General features: G+C 40.5%; 1 protein-coding gene and 1 long non-coding RNA gene across 12 annotated transcripts in view; one reads left to right on the top strand and one right to left on the bottom strand.

Moving 5' to 3' along the window:
- The window catches only part of Zfp131 (zinc finger protein 131), a 28,456-nt gene extending 8,625 nt beyond the window's left edge, over positions 1–19,831 (top strand). For 4 of the 11 annotated variants that reach the window (XM_063281778.1, XM_063281781.1, XM_063281780.1 and 1 more), the window contains exons 4-8: positions 2,253–2,397; positions 8,620–8,977; positions 9,080–9,302; positions 16,197–16,327; positions 17,987–19,831. In XM_063281778.1, the coding sequence (XP_063137848.1) occupies positions 2,253–2,397; positions 8,620–8,977; positions 9,080–9,302; positions 16,197–16,327; positions 17,987–18,661 (1,532 nt within the window). In that variant the 3' untranslated portion in view covers positions 18,662–19,831. Of the gene's footprint in view, positions 1–2,252; positions 2,398–6,421; positions 6,510–8,619; positions 9,303–16,196; positions 16,328–17,986 lie in introns of those variants that run through there. The other 7 variants (XM_006231960.5, XM_006231963.5, XM_006231962.5 and 4 more) reach the window with 4 other exon arrangements.
- LOC134485849 (uncharacterized) lies at positions 12,939–16,197 on the bottom strand. The gene is made up of 2 exons (XR_010064112.1): positions 15,543–16,197; positions 12,939–13,611 (listed from the first exon to the last, which is right to left on the bottom strand). It is a non-coding gene; the product is annotated as an uncharacterized LOC134485849 (long non-coding RNA).
- Positions 19,832–20,861: the final 1,030 nt, after the last annotated feature.

The raw sequence follows: 20,861 nt of genomic DNA, 5'->3' as shown, positions 1-20,861 counted from the left end.
GGAAACTAGCCAAGCATTGTGGCTGGCACCTGTCACCCCATTACTTGGAGGTTGAAACAGGAGGGTTAGTCACAGGTTTAAGGCTGGCTGTAGAGTGAGACCTATTTTTTAAAAGTCTAGGGAGATGGCTCAGCAAAGAAACAGCTTGCAAAGAAAGCCTTTCTGAATTTGATTCCTGAAACTCCAGATAGAATAGCAAGCAAGCATCTGTAATCTCTGTGCTTCAAAGTGTGTTGGAATAGAGATTGACCGAAAGCCAGAGAATTGGCCAGCTAGCCTGCCATCCATTCACAGCACAGTGACAGACAAAAGAATGTCTGCTTCAAAACAAGGTGGAAGGAGGACAATGTAAACATTGTCCTGTCCTCCGCACTTGCGTGTGTACTCTCATTCTGTATACACATAAACATGCAGAAACTGGGAAACTGAATCTGCTAGCATGTTAATTAAAAGATCAAGTGAGACATGTTCCTGTGATGCAAGGAGACGTCTGTGCAAGCTCAGTGTGGTGTACCGTGTTGACTAATTACATCTCAGTACAGTGGGACTCAGGCAGAGCGCTCATGAGTATGACATTTGCTGTCACAGGCAACAAGAACATAGACATGGGGAAGGGAGCAGTGAGAACACAAGAAGTGGGATGGAGGAGGTATTTACACACCAAGGATCTATGTGACAAGAACCCAGACAACTCAGTTAAAAGTTTTAAACTATTATTTAAAAACAGAGTAAGACTTTAAGTAGAAATTTCTCAAGAAAGAAATACAAATAAGTGACCATTAAGTATATAAAGCATGTTCCACTCCTTTACTTAAGTCAAATCTAGAAAATATTGCATACATTTGTGAACAGGGCTATCAAGAAAGCAGAAGGCAGGTGCAGGAAGAGAAGTTGGAAATAAGTGTGGCTGCCGTGGAAAACAAGAATAAAAACTTAAAAGTAGAAACACCATATGTGTTAAACAGCTTTCCGAGGAAGATTGGCTTTGGCTCAGAGTTAGAGATTGTGGTAGGACCGAGAACCTTGGCATAGAGAGCAGGTGCTGAAGCAGAAGCCTGTGCTGTAAAGCAAGAAGCACCTTTCTCTGACCAGCCCTTCTTTAAAATCGATTCAACATATATTAAGCCCTTACTCTGCAACTTAAGCCTTTAGCATATAAGTGCTTCCTGTTGATGAATGAGTGTATAATATTTTCATAGAAGCACACCTTGGAGAAGAGTGTAGTGAAGAACAGGTAGGTGTCGTATGTATACAGACAAAAGCTGCACAAAGGCCACAGGATAGAAAAACTTAAGCCCCGTCTCTTTAATATCTTATCCAGCTTTGAATAAGCATTCTCAGGATCCAGCCTAAGTAACATCACCTGCTGGGGTCCAGGCTGTTAACACATGAGCCTTTGGGAGGATTATTTCATCTTTAAGCCATAGCACATAGAATTTAGTAATTTCACATCTGAGCATCTGTGTAACAGAATTGTACTCCTGGGCCAGCAAGCTGCATCAGCATTCAGTGCAAACCTGACAACCTAAGCTCAGTTCCTGGACCCCACAGCTCACCTCTGCAGGCACACTAACAGTAACACGCTAAAGGTTTTCCCTAATTGCATGCCCACATTATTTTAGCACCATAGCGGCCAGCATGTGGAAATGACCGACATGTCATCAGCAAGCTAATGGGTAAGGGACATTTGTGCTTATGCAAAATAGAATACTAGCCTTTAAAAATTCTGCCATATGCAACAATTGTATAAACCTTGAAAATGTTAAATTAAGCCAGTTAAAGATAAATGATAAACTATCCTCATATGACCATCTGAAATTGTCAAATTCATAGTTAAGGGATGGGTGTTGGAAAAGTAGCTCAGCAGTTAAGAGAATATTGCTTTCCAAAGGACCCGAGTTCAAATCCCAGCTCCTATATCAAGTGGCTCACAACCACCTGATAGTTTAGCTCCAGGAGATCCAGGGCTTCTGGCTTATATAGACACATATACATAATTTTAAGTAAATTAAAACCTTAAGGGGATGGGGGCCGGAGTGGGCTTATCAGTCTGCAAAGAAGAACATGAGATCTTAGCTTGATAAGTAGTACTGAAATGTGACAAGGATACTGTGAAAGAATTCTGAAAATTTTCAAAGATGAGAAGAAATCAAATTCCAAGTGGTTTTTTTGTTTGTTTGTTTGTTTTGTTTTACTGTGCATTGTGAAGTTTGAATTAATGTGAACTAATAATAATGTGCATCTTTTTACAGGTGTTAGTAAAATGGCTTTTCGACACTTAATTGAGTTCACATACACAGCAAAGCTAATGATACAAGGGGAAGAAGAAGCCAATGATGTGTGGAAAGCAGCAGAGTTTCTACAAATGCTGGAAGCTATTAAAGCACTTGAAGTCAGGTACTTGTTTATCTCTTCCGGAATGCTAATGACACTGTTACTTAAGACTATAGAGTATGTCTGTCATATCATTAAGCAGTGACATCCTGTATCTAACATCTGGATAGTGATTTGGTTTCTCAAGTAAGAGCTCCTAAAATTAAAGTACCATCTCTGGTATGTAATAAGAGAGTCTAGGCAGCTCTTTGGGGTGGCTTCTGGGTCCCAGAAATTCTTTTGCTGAATTTGAATCAGGATTAAACTAAGAATGTCAATAAGAATAAATAAGGCCAGATAAGAGTAAGGCAATAAAGGGCTGTTTTAGTCAAAGTTCTCTTGCTGCGAAGAGACACCATGACCATGGCAACTCTTAAAAGAAGTCATTTTGTTCGACTTAAAGTTTCAGAGGTTTAGTTATTTGTTGTCAAAGCCAGAGGCATGGAAGCACACAGGCAAACGTGCTGGAGAGGTAGCTAAGAGTTGTACATCTAGATCTGCAGGCAGCATTGGAAACCCCAAAGCTCACCAGCAGTGGCAGAGAGTTCCACCAGCAGGCCACAGCTCCTAATCCCTTTCAAGTAGCTCTACTTCCTAATGACTAAGCATTCAAATCTATCAGCCAATGGGGGCCAATAGAACTATTAGAGTTATAACATTAAAACTATTACAATCTAAATGTATTTATATAAGCTTGTTATGCACTCTGCATACGCTGTAGATGGTGTAAATCTCCATCCCAATCCTCAAAGGGAAGGGGAAAACATAATGTTCAGTAGAACTGTCCCTGCATGAGAAGAGATCATTGCTAAGGAGTTACTACTTGGTGACCCAGGCCTTTAGTCCCAGCACTCAGGCAGATGTCTGAGTTTGAGGCCAGCCTGGTCTACCAAAGGAGAAGTCATATCTTGAACAAACAGCAACAACAACAAAACCCCACAGAATTTCCTCTAAGAGGCATTCAGGAGATGTTAAAGGATACAGTGAACAAGTCTCTCAGCACTTCCCATGCCAGAGCAGTGAGCTGAGGGCCCCAACCTTGCTCTGCACCCCCCGTTCTGACACTGGACTCATGTCACGTATAAAATCATTTCACTTCCTACATTGAATTGTTTATGAGGTTAAATTAATGCCTGTAAAATTCATATAATGAGTCTATCAAATTGTATTCCAAATGTATGAGTTACTACTTCTTCATTCTTATCTCTTGGTACTATTTGGTTTTCCCATTTCTTCTCCTGTTTTTTCAAATGATGATTTAGTATAGGCCATTAGCATGCCCACAAGCACAGTTTTATAGATCATTTCCCTCAGAGAACAAGATGACTTACTCCAACTCACTGGTATAACCAGTCAAGATAGGAAATTGGGAAAAAGTCTAGGCGATAAATTGAATTATAATTGTCAGTAAATAACATTTTTTAATCTTTATTTTTATTTTATGTGTATTGGTGTTTTGTCTTCTTGTTTGTCTCTATACCTTTTATATGAGGTATTTCTAGAGACCAGAAGAATTTTAACTGGAGTGAAAATGTAATGTAAGCTGGCATGGGAGTGCTGGTAGACTCAGGTCATCTGGAAGAGCAGCTAGTGCTCTTCTCAGCCTTCTTTCCAGACCCCAATAACATTCCTTAGCTGATTTGACCGTTCACAGTTAGCAGTTCAAAAAGAACTTGGTGTCTATCCATTCTGCTCTCTTAACACCTCGTACATACAGTCTTGTCTGGCAGACACCTAAAACTGATTAGGAAAATAAAGATGTGTGCTGAGCTTGTGTATAGATGGCACAGTTTCCAGTTTGTGGGCTAATTTTTTGAGTACCTTGTGAAGTGTTTTCTATTTTTCGTTTAGTTTTGCATCTCAGTGGTTTGTTTATAATGTGATGTTACTGCATTCATTTTTATTGCCTCGCAGTGGTTCATAGAGTAAATGATAGTATGAGACTTGCGTTATTTTCCCAGGGTTTCACTGTTAGAGCAATGCCACTTATACAAGTTAGTGGGCATGATAACATTTGATAAACATTTAAAGTTTAATGTGTACACCTTTGGAAACAGTGACTTTGCTGGTACACAGGGACTGCATTTTTTTTTGCATTCTCACCAGTACACTGAGTATTGCTGAGGCTTACTTGTAAAAACTTTGCAAACATTTTAAAGTATTTATTCATTAGTGGGGCTCATACATGCTACCACTTGGATCCCTAGAATCAAATATAAGCCATATAGCTTCTTAGCATCTGTTCCATCTCTGGATATAAATGAGTCATTGTGCCTTGAATATTGTGTGTGTGTGGTGCGTATGAGGTAGCACAAATGCCAGAAGTCAGGAGACAAATTAGAGTATTGGTTATGTGCAGGTCCCAGGGATCAAACTCCATTGAACCATCTCAGCAGCCCTGTTTTTGGAGTTTTAATAAGGCTGAATATGGTAAACATGTGCTGCTTTTGTACTTACTAAGCCTTATTTAAAGTATGTGGTTTGAGGGGCTGGAGAGGTGCCTAAGCGCTTAAGAGCATTGCTTTTCCAGAGAATCCAGATTTGATTCCTGGCCACCCATGTGGTGACTCATACTCATATATAAATCTAGTTCCAGAAGATCTGATGACCTCTTCTGGCTTAAAATGGTAGGCAGCACATAAAAGATAAAGTTACAGACTAAAGGAGACTTGACTCAGCAGTTAAGAGCACTTACTCTTGCAGAGGATCTGGGTTCAGTTCCCAGCACCCACATGGTTCACAACCATTCCTTACTCCAGTTCCAGGAAATCTGTTCCCCTTTCTGACCTCTGCAGCCACTCCCACCCTTGTGGTAACCATATATCTAGGCAAAATACATAAAAATGTATACATCTTATAAAAAGATTCTTTAAAGTTTAAAAAGATGCAGTTTTAACATACCCATAAAACCATTACCTCTATCACCTTAATGACTCTGGCAATCTAGTCCTCCGTTTTCAGTCTTAATTATTAGCAAATACTATACTGTTAAATATGAGTTACATTTTCTAGAATTTTACATATGTATACAGTGGGTACTTAAGTTCATCGTTGCTTTGAAATTTATTGATAACATTGTGGACACTACTTTCCATCTCGAAACAAGCAGACTTTGTTTTTAAGCTGTAGTATATATTAAACGACCTTGAAAACAGATACAAAGAGTTGTCTGTATCTGCTTATAGATCATGCAACAGCATGAGAGATCTGTGAAGAGTTCGCTAGCAATATTCTTGTTTCTGTATTATCTTGGCTTTGTGGGGATTTTCTCATAATTGCCTTTCATTAGTAAGTAATAAATCTACCAGTAGGGACTGTGACCTACTCCATTCAGTTTTCCTCATATTAGGCTTATTTAATACTACTATTAACAGAATTTGAGTAAACATCATCTCCCTACCTTCTACCTACAAATTTTAAGGCCTATTTCACTAGAGAAACATGTTGACATTGCCTGCAGTTCAAAGAGAATACTTGACTGTAATTGTAGTTTTTGGAGTGCTGTGTAAAGGTAGTCAGTTCAGGTTTTATTTATCACAGACCTGACTATCAGCTCTGTGGCAGTTGTCTATGTTAGAGTCCTGGGTTGTTCTGAAAGATGTAATGTTTCCCCCTCCCACATACCTCCTGGGGTTGCTGCTTTCCCTCTACCCCACAAAAATTAACGTCCTAGTTTAGCAACTGTAATTTTCTCCTTTCTAGTCATCCACCCCTGCCCAGAACGTGCATGGAAAATATTAATGCACTTTTATATAATTTAGTGACCTGTTATGTTTCCCACTTGGCCTCATGCATGCCATTATAAATGTGCTGCTTGGTCTAGTGTTTTTTATTCCTGTGATATAGGATTCTAATAAGAGAATCCAGGTCACTAAAGTAGAATTGAGTTTGAATCCTGTAAGCCCATATCTGAAAGAGACACCAACTTTATTGTCCCATAGTTGCTATTGGGGAAAAAATAATGTCAAAGACTATTCAAGGCAGAATCCTGGTTTTCTAATTAGGTTTATATAAGCCTCCCCTCCTTTTTGTCTTCATCATCACTCAGGAAGCAGCTGAGAAGAGATGATCCCTTTGTGGGGACAGCTGAACTTGATGACCAACCTGCCTTACTCAGATTTTTGGACAAGGAGGAGGTGAGGGAAGTGGAGTGTGAAATCATTTTGAGTCAGTGTTTGAGGCCTTTATTGTAAGAATTCAAATAGCATTATCTGTTGGAAGTAGGAAGCATAAGCGACTAATGCCTTCCTGTTATCCAGTTACTATAGTGGTTTTGTGATAAAGATAGATGCACTATCTTCAGATTAGATAATCTAAGAAGCCAAACATAATGTGGTTTTCATGGGCCATAGTCTGAGTCCTGAAGCAGCGAGCTGTTCAGACTGGAGTAGCACAAGAGTAATCTGAATTGAACAAAAGATCATCAGTGATGGTGAAGATCATCTACCACACACAGGTCCTAGAGCAGTGTCAGCTTATGAGTGAGATGCTGTAAGACAGGCAACCTTTTAGGAGATATCAGAAGTCAGGCATGAAGACCAGTTTGTGTTAACACATTCACAATGTTGGCTCTTGGCATTCACAGTGGCAGTCTGGGCAAAGCAGGCTTGCTTATTTAATAGGCTGCTTCCACTGCTGGTTAGTCTTCTTAGAGAATGGCCATTCATCATGGACAAGTAATGAGTGACTCAGGAAGTTTCCAAAACTACTGTTTTACCTATGATTGTTGTGGCTTCTGAAGTAGCTGCCTTCAGCATGCCATGCTTTTCAAGTTAGCTCACCAAATAGTTAAGCCACTGGCAACAGGCCATGTGTCAGTAAAAATATAGCAAGATAAATCATAAAGAATGTTGACTGGAACTGTGATGACAGTGTAGACATCTGTCTAGAAAGCATCGCTTCTATGTCTAGTTTGACTTTCACAGATGCCATCGAGGCTAGGCACATAGAACAAAAGGCCAACCACGCTTTCAAATTAAGCATTTCTTGACTGACCAAAGAAAGATACTTGCTGGACACCTTACCATATTAGTCACAAAGTCTGGTGGACTCACATAGAAAATGGAACTTTCAGACTGGAAGACTTAACTTTCCACAGTTGGGTGTCAATTTCATTACGTGACCAGCAGCATGCTAATTGTTTTCAGAGAAGTTGTACCTTGAAGCTGTGACTAGGGTCAAGTCTAAAACCCAAAACCTTTGAGTAGAGACTGCCTCCCTTTGCCCGAGTTCCTTCCAACATTATTGGATTGCTCTTAGTCCCCATTGTGTGTCTGTCAGGAGATTTTTGCTCCACCATGAGTTTTGCTTTTCCTTAAAGCAGCTGAAGTCAAGGTAGAGGGGAAGAGAGAAAGTAGAGACAGATGTGGAAGTAACACGCTGCCAGGAAGGCTTTCTGGTTTCAAGCAGCCTAGAAGCTGCGTGTTTCTCGCTTGCCATGTTTTCAGCCTAAGTTAGCACCAGGGTAAGCACCTCAGTCAGCAGCAGGGTGAAAACTTCTGAAATGGTCTGCTTCAGGTTGTGGGCCTTCTTGACAGCATGCAGTGCGCTCTCTCTCTCTCTCTCTCTCTCTCTCTCTCTCTCTCTCTCTGTCTCTCTCTCTCTCTCTCTCTCTCTCTCTCTCTGTCTCTCTCTCTCTCTCTGTCTCTCTCTCTGTTTTCTAGATGTGGATCGTACGTTGGCTTGGCTCAGGTTTAAATTCCAGTGGTTACTTTTTGCAGAGCACACCCTGGATGCTTGATGCTTTTGTCACAGTTCCTTAGCTTTTCTGTAATGTTAACCTAAAAGATGGCAGTGGGGAGGCAGAGCTTAGTGGGCCTGTGATAAAACTTTTCCCTCTGTTTTCTAGAAGTTTAAGGATTTTATTTAGTTCTCACATTTCAGTCTGTGATCCATTTAGAGTTATTATTTATAAGTGCTATGAGTTTAAAGGTTGAAGCTTATTTTCTAATACCAGATATTCTAGCACCACCATTTTTAAGAGTGTCTTTTTTCCTTTAAGAAAATGCAGGGTGTTTTTTCAGACATTTAAGTACTGGTCTGTTGTTGACTGTTCATTAACCTTCATATAGCTACACTTTGACAAATGTCATTGTCTTGATTGCTACAGCTTTTAGGGAAATCTTAAAATTGATCAGTATAGGCTGCCTAATTTCGTTTTCTGCCTTCCATATAAATTTAGTTTATTGTTTTTTTTTTCCAGAGAACTCTGATTTTATAAATTAACCTATACTTTATATATTTCAGGAACAAAGAAAACTCAGCTCCATTAGAGGAAACTACTACAGGAAAAAATGAGGCAAAAAAAAGAAAGATCGCAGAAACTTCCAATGTTATCACCGAGTCCTTGCCATCTGCAGAATCAGAACCTGTGGAAATCGAGGTGGAGATTGCTGAAGGCACAATTGAAGTAGAAGACGAAGGCATTGCAGCTTTGGAGGAAATGGCTTCTGGCAAGCAGTCTATAAAGTACATACAGAGCACAGGCTCCTCCGATGACTCTGCTCTAGCACTGTTGGCAGATATCACCAGCAAGTACCGTCCAGGCGAAAGCAAAGGACAGATTAGCGAAGATGACTGTGCATCTGACCCCATAAGCAAACAGGTAGAAGGTATTGAAATTGTGGAACTTCAGCTGTCACATGTGAAGGACTTGTTCCATTGTGAGAAATGTAACCGTTCGTTTAAATTGTTTTACCATTTTAAGGAACACATGAAATCACACTCCACTGAGAGTTTCAAGTGTGAAATATGCAATAAAAGGTATCTTCGAGAGAGTGCATGGAAACACCACCTAAACTGTTACCACCTTGAAGAAGGTGGAGTAAGTAAGAAGCAAAGAACTGGGAAAAAAATTCACACATGCCAGTATTGTGAGAAACAGTTTGACCACTTTGGACACTTTAAAGAACACCTTCGAAAACATACAGGTAATCTGCACATACTTTATGTTTTGAGCATTGTTTTTTCCTACGTTCACTTGAAATCTAAATCCTGTTTTCCCCTCTGTGTTTTCTGATGAGCATGGCATACTCATTGCTTGAAATAACTGATGCTTTACATGCAAATCAGTCCAGCCTTAAGATGACTGTTGTTTTTATGTCTTGCCCGCTTTTATATTCTTTAAAGAAATATGTAAAATAGATTATACTTTATTTGCTAAGTACCATGAATTATTAAATTTTAATTATGTGAATTTATTCTTTTGTTTTCCATGTAACATGTTACATAGATAAACATTTATAACATTTTCTTTTTGAGGGAGCATACATTGATAGTCTTCCTTTTAGGAGAATGTACTGTGTTCTGTGGTGTTGAATTTGCATGTAGATATATGTATGCTCTTTGTGCACCAGTGTGCGAAAGCCAGAGACGACAGGCCTTTTCCCAGTATTTCTTTTCAACTTTATTTTTGGAAGCAGAATCTCACTGCACCTGAAGTTAATCAGTTCAACAAAACTGTCTTGTCAGGGAGCTTCAGAGACCTGCCCTCACTCCCCATTCCTAGCCAGATGCTGAAGTTACATACCACACTGCCTTCCTCGATTTTTACATGGAGTTTAGGGGTTCAAGCTCGTATCCTGTTTGTGCAGCAGACATTTCCAGTAGTAATATATTTTTGACCCAGAAAAATAGTCATCTATGTCTGTCTCTCTCCACCTCTCTTAATGGCAAATCTGTCAGGACTAGTGGACATCCAAGGGGGTGAGAAATATTCTTTCTCCTAAGAGTTATCCCACTTTGGAAAAGACTCCAGGAAGCCTTTCTTTGGCCACCATTGTTCTGTGTCATCCTCTTCCCCCAACACACACACACACACACACACACACACACACACTGGATTCCTTTTCCTTGCTTTTATTCCCCAAGTCTTTCTTACTAGATTTCCTAAGTCAAGCACAGGACCTAGTACCAGTGTCTTCATTTCTTGCTAGGCTCTAAACCTTCTATAATAGTATGGTGAAAGCAGCCACCGTGAGCTGCTGAGTGTTAGATTTCTGGACAGTTGTGCTTGAGGCTTGTTACATATAGTGACTAAGGCTATTTAGAGTGTTGATACGGGAAATAGAACTTAGGTACATGCATACACCATGCAGAATCTTTTTCTTTGATGCTGGAATTTGGACAGCTACTAGTGTTGTTGTTGTTTTTATTTGTTTATTTGTTTGTTTTTTCTTTTTTTCGGAGCTGGGGACTGAACCCAGGGCCTTGCGCTCTACCACTGAGCTAAATCCCCAACCCCTGTTGTTTTTTTTAAATAGCTGTCTCACTGCCCAGAGTTGTTTGTATACTAATTGAAATAGAAGAATCAGATAGAGTCAGAAAATGTGTCACTCCTCAAGATCCAGCTTCAACTATGATGATTCACAGGAGAAGTTAACCTGGAAACAGGCTTTCAAACACAAAACAAGACACAGAGTCAGGGAAGTGTGAAAGCAAATCCTTCCATCACTAGTAGGAGGATAGATGACAAAGAGTTGGGTCAGAGTAGAGGAATACCAAGAGGTTGCTAGAGCAGGCCACTGGGCAGCACACAGGGTCTGCAAGTGGTTTGTGGGCAAAGTAGGTGGGGACAGCAAGAGAGAAGAAAAAGGGAGTTTTTCCCTCCTAGCAGAGCAAGCACGGGGCTGACGCACTTTATGTTGTATGTCTCTTCTTACTCTCAAAATGATGTGAGATGACTGAAGTGACTTAATTAGCTTTGCTACTTAGAGATTTCTGATTTAGAGATGTCACTGGCAAAATAGATGGATGTGGAGTAAAAGCTGCTGGCTTTTGGTGGGAAGTCTTTTACAGTAATCTAAAGAACAGGAGAAGAGGTAATAGCAGCAGAAGTGAGCAGGTGGAGTGGGGCAGGGTGCACAGGATTCGCTGAGACTTGAAGTTGAAAGACCTAACTTTGTGTTGGAGTGATGCTGACTGGGGTTTATTAAGGAAACATCAAGTGAAAGCCAGCATGGGGTAAAGGAAAATACCATGTCCACTTGACATTTTGAAAAGGAGCCTTGAGGTAAATTCAGCATGTTTTTAAGTAGTTGGCTCCCTATTTTCCAAGAAGGTGCCAAAAGTAAAAGTCACCATTAAGTATTGGCTCCCTTCCTGAAAAATGCCAGTTTGACAAACATAGTGGGTCACTTTATATTGAGGCCCCTTTTTTTGCTTTAAGGATAATTAATGGCAGCTGTCCCACAGATAAGACGAAAGAGAAGAGTGAAAGCACTCTAATAACCAACAGTCCACGGGTCTTTGAAAAAGGAAAGAAAGTCACTGGCTATTTCTAGATTTCACCAGGCTTACTAAGCTAATTGTTTAGTAGACATAGTTGAAGTCCCATGCAGGAAAAAGTAAGACATCCTACTTCAGCAGATGTCTTAAAAGCAGCTCCTGGCTAAGGGGATAACTGAGGGGAGAGCATTGCTTTGCCATGCAGAGCACCGGGGTTGGGGTAGAGTGTGTGCCTCCAGCCTTCAGGTGTCTCCCTTGCATTATTACATGATTAATCATAAGCACACACACAATTCTAGGAAAACATGAGGAAGCATAAGCAAATGCTTCATCATTCAGACTCTGGTGGTTGGTTGAAGAGACAGGGTTGCTCTTTGTAGCCCTTGGCTGTCTTGGAATTCACTCTGTAGATCAGGCTGGCCTCAAACTCAGATTCTCCTGTCTGCTTCCTGAGTGCTGTGATTAAAGACATATGCTCCCATGCCTGTCTAATATCAGGGGAATTTGTTTTGTTTTTGAGGCAAATTCTCATTTGTAGCCCAATTGATCTTTTTGCTTCAGCCTCCTGAGTGCTGGAAAACAGGTTTGTGCAGTGATACATTGCTTACACTCTTTTTTTAAATGAAGCACTTACAGAAGTTTAATTTTCTTCTTCTGTAGTTACTAAACTGTGACACTAAAGCTACTCTTAGCATGGGTATGTGATTGTGGCTCTAAACAAAGTTTTTGCTAGAGATTGCCACTGTAAGCATCCTTGCACATTTATCTTTTTACGTATGCTCCTGAGATATGCTTTTAAAGGCTTATTGCATATATGCGCATTTGCACTTGGCTACCACAAGTGTGCAAGTCAGACAACAATTTGCTGTCTGGGTTCCAGGAGTTGAAATCAAGTCCATCAGTCTTAGCAGCCAGTACTGAGCCATCTTCTGGTCTATGACATTTAGCTTGTAAGAAAATAATTGCCAAGTTAAAGAAATCTTGGCAAATGTCATGTTCCTTTTTGTTCCCCACCTCTTTGCCTCCCTCTCTACCTCTCTTCCTTTGTGTAGCCCGTACCTGCTTGTGGAGACCAGAGCTCAACTTCAGGTGTCTTTCTCCACCTTATTTTTGAGACAAGAGTCTGTCACTGCCCCTGAAGGTCACACACTGGCTGGCTGGCTCCAGGGAGCTACCTGTGTTACCCTATTACCCCATTACCTCAGGGCTGGAGTCACAGCTGTGCTTCCACACTGGGTTCCTGGGTGAACCAGACTCAGGTCTTCATGCTTACATAGCTGGCACTGTACTGAGTCATGTTCCCAAGCACTCTACATTGCCTTTTCAAAAGGCTGTAACAATTTGTGCTTATAAGTTTTATTGGTAATGAGAATCGCACACTAATAAAACATAACCATATTTTGAAACATAATGTGTTGAACATATTTCTCAAAGTTTCTTATTATTTTTTCCATCATATGGCAACTGTACACTGCTGTGCTTCATTAGGAGAACAAGTGACCTGGTCACTTGTGTCCGTCTGCTGAAGTATATTGGCATCGTCCAGAACCTCCTCGGCACTGAAGCCTTAGTCCTGTTGTCTGCAAACACTGTGCTGTCTGACTCTCCAGGCCTCCCTCCAAGGCTCAGCTCCTCCATCCCTTCCAGTGTATTACCATAGTTCTGATTTCCATCTTAGCCTCAGCCTTGTTATGTCTGTTCTTGCGTAGAGGGGTCCTACTTGTATTTAAGAACAGCCTTCATCTTGGAATTATTGCAACTCTTTACTCCTAGTGAACAGTGCTGGAAAAAATGGTCTCTAACCTTAACTGAGTAAGCCTCTTGTCTGATTTGTCTCTTCCTACTTCTCCAGATTCCCGCCGTTGTCTTCCAGATCCTTCCACTCCACTTTAGCATTAGCATTGCTCATGTTGCCTTCCTCTCCAACAGCTTGCTCTTCTTCAAAGACGTCTACCAAAACAATGTCCGTCTTTATTAACTCACCTTGTCCTCTTCCCCTGCCTTCTTCTCCCACTGAAAGTCAACAAATGGTGTTTCTTGTTGATTAGGGATCTCTTCCAGTGCACTCCCAACCCCTTTTCTTTTAAAGAGAGAGTTTGTGGGCTGGAGAGGTAGGTGGCTCAGTAGTTAAGTGTATTGCTTGCTGAGATCCTGGTTCAGTCCCCAGCACCCATGTGGCAGCTCACACCTGCCAGTCATTCCAGTTCCAGGGGATCTGACACCTTCACACAGTCATATGTGTAGGCAAACACCAATACACATTAAATAAAAAGTGAACATTGTAAAAATTTAAAAGGAAAAGTGAGTACATGTATCTGTGTTCCTGACAACTGAACCTGGGGGCCTTGTGCACTGCCAGAGAAGCATTCTGCCATTGAGCCTCATCCTCAGTCCTACTTCCAGGCGTTAATTGAAAGAATTAACTTCTCCATTCTGGGTAAGCATGGCTCCTAATCCCACTGCTTCTGTCTTCTCTAATTTTCCTTGGTATTGTTTGTCAGTCACATTTCTGTTTTTCTACTGTTAACATCTACTTGGTGTTTTCTCACTAGCGTGTACTCAGGATTTTGTAATTGTATAGCACACTGAGAATTTTGTTCCATACCGGAAGTATTCGTTGTCACTGAAAATAACCTCTTTATATATCAATCCATTGTATTTGGGTCCAGAATTGTCTGTACAATTATCTCCTGGGCATCTCTGCTCTGAATTTCTTTTAAATTCTCTTTCAATCTCTAGTTTTGTTTATTTAATTTTATATGTATAAATGTTTTGCCTGCATGTAAGTGTGCACATAGAGGCTAGAGGGCAGCAGATCCCCTGAACTAGAAATAATAGGTGGTTATGAGATGCTATGTGTGTGCTGGGAATGAAACCCGAGTCTTCTGGCAGAGTAGTTACTGAGCCATCTCTCTAGCCTCTCATTTTTTGAGACGGTTTCATGTAGCCCAGGTGGCCTTGAGTTAATATATTGTCCAGGATGACCTTGACATGGCTCCTACAGAACTCCCAAGTACTAAGTTACGACTGCACCACCACACTGAATGTGTATGGCGCCAAGGGTTAAACCCAGGGCTTTGTGCTAAATTGCAAACCCAAAACCAAAAACCCTAAATTCATTTTTCCCAGCATACCATTACAGACTTCATTTGAATGAAGAGAGGGGCTCTTGGTACAAGGTAGCATGCTAAGCCAGAGATTTGGGAGTCATAGTTAGCTACTTCTCCTTACTCGTTTCTATGTAGTGACTTCTGTGCTTCTGACTGAAGTGCACTGCTGCACAAGTGTCCCAGGGCTCTCTCTCTCTCTATGTCTCTCTCTGGGTCTCTCTCTCTATCTCAGTGTGTGTGTGTGTGTCTCTCTCTCTCTCTTTTTTTTTCCCGGAGTTGGGGACCAAACCCAGGGCCTTGCGCTTGCTACCACTGAGCTAAATCCCCATCCCCCTCCTCTCTCTTTTTAAAGCAGGTTTTTGCACTTTTTTTTTTTTTTTTTTTTTTTTTCAGAGCTGGGGACCAAACCCAGGGCCTTGCGCTTCCTAGGCAAGCGCTTTACCACTGAGCTAAATCCCCAACCCCATGCACTTATTTTCATGAAAATGTTCAAAGCTGTTTTATGTGCTGTTTGTTTTTAGTTTTGTTAGCGGTCACCTCACTGTGTAGGACTGATTGACCTTGAACCTCAGCCTTTCTGGTGCCAGGGTTAAAGGCACCGCCATGCCCCTGCGCATTTGGCTTTGTGAGAGAGGATCTTGCCGTGTTGCCCAAATTTGTCTCAAATTCAGGATCTTCCCGAGCCAGCGTCTCCTAATCCCGAGAGTGTGGATATGTGGCTCCCTCTGTGTCCTTATCTTTTTACTGTCATCCCTTAAAATGTGGTTAAGAGAGGGAAAACGCTTAGGGAAACGCTAGTTCTATATTTCCAAGTGACTCCCACATCTGACTTACCATGAGTGTTCCCCTTCTTGAGGATGTGTGAATTAAGTCAGGCATGTGGTTCTTGCCTGTCATTGTACCACTTGGGAGGCTGGGGGCTGAGGCATGAACATTACAAGTTTAATTTCCAGCCTGGGGAACATAGTAAAGACTATTGTTAAAAAAAGAAAAAGGAAAGCCTTATGTTGTGGCTTAGCATAATCTCAGCACTGGAGAGGTAGAGACACACTCAGAAGAATGACCGTAAAGAGTATACATGACCAGCTAGTATACATGACAAGTCCTGCCCCACTCCCTACACACACACACACACACGCGCGCGCGCGAGAAAATTAATGTGAGCTGGGCGTGGGGTACACTAACCTTTAATCCCAGTACTCGGAGTCAGAAGGATCTCTGAATTGGAGGCCAGCTTGGTCTACATACCAAGTTACAAGACAACCAGAGCTACATAATAGACTTTGTCTGAAAAAAAAGGAAGAAGAGAGAATGATGTTAAAGTTGGCCAGAAGTATGCCTCAGTGGTAAGTTGTCTCCTGGCATAGGCAGAGCCTGCTGTTCAATTTCCAGCACTGCAAAAGAAAAAAATAATAAAATAAAAAGGTGAGCTCATATTTGCTTTTGCTCATGTTCTCAATTTTTCAATGTGTTTTTTTCTTATAATAGGTGAAAAACCTTTTGAATGTTCAAATTGTCACGAGCGGTTTGCTAGAAATAGCACTCTCAAATGTCACCTCACTGCGTGCCAAACTGGAGTAGGGGCAAAAAAGGGAAGGAAGAAGCTTTATGAATGCCAGGTATGTGTGGGTATATTTTGTTTTCATAAGAGGAACTTACTACAGTCATTAGAAGTGCAGAGTATTGGATAATTAATAGTCCTTGACTCGTTGGGTTGACTGAGAAGATTTTGACATGACGTTAAAGCAAAAAACACTATGTGTTCATTGGAAACCATTCCTGGAATTTTGAAATCTGATCTTTTCTTGAATTGGTGAAACCCAGTAGGATCTTCTCTTGTGACTCTGGGCAGTAAGTAAGCAGCAAGCTTCAGCTCCTAGAGAAGCATGCACTCAAAATACTGGATAAAACCGATACTCTCATGCGCCCCAGAACAGCTATGAATATGGGCCAAAACAACCGAAATCCCTTAAACAGTAAGGGGCTTTGTTTTTTAACTTGTACAGCTCTTGCATGTAAACTTAGAAGATGACAATGTCCTCCTGTTGCAGTGTCAAAAGGTTGGGCATGCCTTTAGTTCCTATAGTGTGGGTAGGTTAGGGGGTCTCAAATGCTTTTTTGACACAACATCGCAGTGGTATATCAGCATCTCAGGAAAGCTAGAGCCTCAGAAAGACCGAAGTAAAGTTTTAATACAAGTTATTAGCAGCCCTAGATGATCAATATTGACAAAATTGTCAAGTTTGGTAGGTGGTTTTCTTTCTTTCTTTCTCCTCCTCCTCCTTCTTATTCTTTTTCTTTTTTCTTTTTTTTAATTTAAAAAGGCAATCTGTCCTATTCCAGGCCAGGCTGATTTTGTAGCTGAATTATGGTTACCTCCTGTCTCTCCTAAATGCGGAGGCCTGCACCCCACTCCTGGTTGGGGACAGTAGGTTGGGTGTTTGTTTATGTTTATTGACTAACAGCTGTGCTTTGTCATCAGAGGAGACTTTGTAGGAGTTTGTGCTGTTTTCACTGCGTGGATTTTAGGGATTGGGCTCAGAGATTGTCTCCCAACGTGGTGGCAAGTGCTGCCTTTACCTGTTGAGCCAGCTCACCTGCCCACAGTTAATTATTTTTACCCTTAGGAACAGTCATTAGCTTCTGGGAGAGGGGCAGGAAAGGCAGAAAAAGATAGAACTGTGTTTTCCATGATCAATAAATTTTTCTTCCAAATAGTGTAATGGGTCTAAATCTTGAAACTGTGGGATAAACTATGATATTGGCACTTTATATTGGATATTTAACAGGAGCAATGCTGGAGTGTTCCCAGGATTTAGTCAGTTTTAGGTGTATGGGCTGAAAGGTCAAGTGAAACCAAGTGTGTGAGTAGCTTTGCACTAGGTGCCCTGGGAACTATATTTAAAATGGTTCTGTAATAACTTACCTGTGTGGATGGTAGTGTTTTGTCATTGGTTGGTTTGTTTTCTGGTACTGGGAATTAAACACAGGGCCTCCCATATGCTGCGCAAGTACTTTCCCCACTAAGTTATGCGTTCACCATTCAACCCGTATTAGTGTATCTTTGTGAGGATTTCTTTGCTGTTGTTTTTTGTTTTATTTGGTTATTGTATTTGTTGACTGTTAGGATTAGAACCAGTATAGTGCCTTGTGATTGCTAGGCAGATACTACTGAACTAACTTCAACCCATTAGTGTATTTTATAGAGAATAAATGTACCCGCATTTACTTCAGTATGATTACAATTATCATTAACATACTGTGTTTGGTGATTTCAGGTCTGTAACAGTGTATTTAACAGCTGGGACCAGTTCAAAGATCACTTGGTAATACACACTGGAGATAAACCCAACCATTGTACTCTGTGTGACTTGTGGTTTATGCAAGGAAATGAATTAAGGAGGCATCTTAGTGATGCTCACAATATTTCAGAGCGTATAGTGACTGAAGAAGTCCTTTCAGTAGAAACACACTTACAAACGGAACCAGTGACATCAATGACTATTATAGAACAAGTTGGGAAAGTGCATGTGTTACCATTGCTTCAGGTCCAAGTGGATTCTGCACAAGTAACTGTGGAACAAGTTCATCCAGATCTGCTCCAAGACGGCCAAGTGCATGACTCACAAATGAGTGCGCTTCCAGAGCAGGTCCAGGTGAGTTACCTGGAGGTGGGTCGGATCCAGACTGAAGAAGGTACTGAAGTACACGTTGAAGAGCTTCACGTCGAACGGGTCAATCAGATGCCAGTGGAAGTACAAACTGAGCTTCTAGAAGCTGACTTGGATCACATGACCCCCGAAATGATGAGCCAAGAGGAGAGCGAACCTAACCATGCAGATGCTGCCATGGAAGAGTACGAAGACACTGAGGGCTTGGAGACCAAACCAGGAGAGCACTCCCACGCTGTAAAAGTGGACCACGACAGGACATCTATGCCCGTTTTAGAATGAAATAGCAGTGATATTTCTAAATTTACATTTGGGGTAAACTGATGGGCAGTGTGATCGTAAGCTATCAAATAAGTGGACCAAAGTTAAGCTATTTCTGTTGTGCTGAACTGTTTCTATGGAAACAGGCTGATGTCCTTCCAGTTAATGCCACAGAGTGGGAATATTCCTCATAATGAGTGGGAGCTTTGAGAAGTATATTTCTGGTAACTTAAATGAATTATATTCTTATTATATAGTTGGGTCCGAATGCATCTATTTTCATTGTGGTAAGGGTCTCCGTGTCCTCTTCCCCAGGTCATGTCTCTCCTTAAATTCTTTGCATATTATAAAATCATACTTAAAACCATTAGAATACATACATTTGTATTCTAATGCATGTTTAAAAATTGAGTATGTAGGCAACACAAGGCTGCATGAGGGAAGTGCATTGTTACTGTGCAGTTAATAGTTGGGGGCTAGCTTTAATTCGAACAACATTCTTGTCTAACTAGTGGCTACAAATGCTGTCCCCACAACAGAAACGGTGGTGGCAGAATTTCTAGAATGTTAAAAAAAAAAAAAAAAAAAAACCACCCTGTGCCTTTTCAAAAACCAACAAAACTTCAGAAAAACATCTCTGGTTCTTTCAAAGTTTGTGTTTTAAAGAGCAGCATAAAGTGCTCTGGTACTTGGTATTTTTGCTTAAAATGACAATTACCAATTCATTTTCCTTTAAGTTACATTGAAAATTTTTCATTTAACGGCGGCTAAAGGGCCATTTTCAATGGAAAAAATTCATTTCCATCTGTGGTAAACTTTATTTTGATGAGAACTTGCACTAGTATTTTACCACCAGATGGGAAAAGATTAGCTGAGCATCATTTTAAAATTAATGTATTTAAATAAAGTACAGAGGAAACGTATGTATATAATATATCAGGCTTTGTTTTGAGTGGACTCTTTTCCCCCCAATCCTTAATGTAAAGATTTTGTGCTATAACTTTTAAAGCCATACAAATAAGAGTGCTAAACTGTGGACTTAAAAGTAGTTGTGTAAATATTTTTAATCAGTATTACTTGGAAAATAAAAATATAACAACCACATAAAATCAATATGCTATTTTCTTTACCTGTTAAATACTGGGAGATAATTTACATTTTAAAGTAAACTTTAAAATTATGTGTTCATGACTCTTTTTAAAGTTATTTAATTTTATGTGTGTGGGTGTTGTGCTTGTATGTATGACTGCGCACCGTGTGTGCCTGATGACTCCCTCCCCTAACACAGAAGGTGCTTAGAGTCGGTTGTGAGCTGCCATGCGGGTGCTGAGAAGCAAACCTGGGTCCCCAGAAAGAAGAGCCATCGCTGGCCTCGCTAATGATCAGTTTGGAGATGCTTGATATATTTTTGTGACTGTGGTAAACATGGCTCATTAAGATACAAGATTGTTGTCACATACTTCCTAACCCAAGACTTGCTCGGAAGGCCAGACACACGTTACTTATATCTTTGTAGATCTTATTGACATACAAGTGTTTTTAGTAGTGCCTATTTATTTTAAACATATTTTTCTACTTGTTTTTAAAGAGATCAGCTCAAGCAATACTTTGGTAATTGTGGAATTAAATGGTAACAAGTCACAAAAGTTTGCTGAAGAGGTGTCAGTTTAATATTAAGATCATGCTTACAAAGATCACATGCTGCTTACTAGATCACATTTTATATGTTGAGTAAACCAGCAACAAATGAGGCCTAAATGTAGTCCTCACTTAAAATGTGGATTAATTTCTATCTGCCATTTAGCGTGTGTTGTCTTCATTGAAAACATGGTCATTGAGGAGCTCACTTGAAAGTCTTAAAACTGATGCGGGAAAATGAGAGGGGAGTCTTTGAAGTCTCTGTGTTGGAGGAGACCTAGGCAAAATGTAGTTCATGTGTAATTTGACGTGTGCTGTAGGAATCCGTGTCAGACTATAGAGACTGTTATCACCTAGTCAGAACTTAAAGGACATCTAACCTCCTGTGTTCTGTAAACAGTCCCTCCTCCACAATAAGTATAAAGGCAGCATATTTCTTCTTGATGTTAGTCAGATATGATTTAGTTGAAATAACCTCTGTGTTGGTATTTCTACTAAACTGTGACCTGGGAAGAAAAGTTTTATTGTAATGATAGCTGTCAGTTATAAATCACCTGTGTATACAATCACACACTTCTGTCTC

Source organism: Rattus norvegicus, chromosome 2 (genome assembly GCF_036323735.1).
Source record: "Rattus norvegicus strain BN/NHsdMcwi chromosome 2, GRCr8, whole genome shotgun sequence".
In the NCBI taxonomy this organism is placed as follows: Eukaryota; Metazoa; Chordata; class Mammalia; order Rodentia; family Muridae; genus Rattus; species Rattus norvegicus.
Note: the sequence above shows the minus strand (reverse complement) of the source record. Positions and strands in the feature narration are given on the sequence as shown.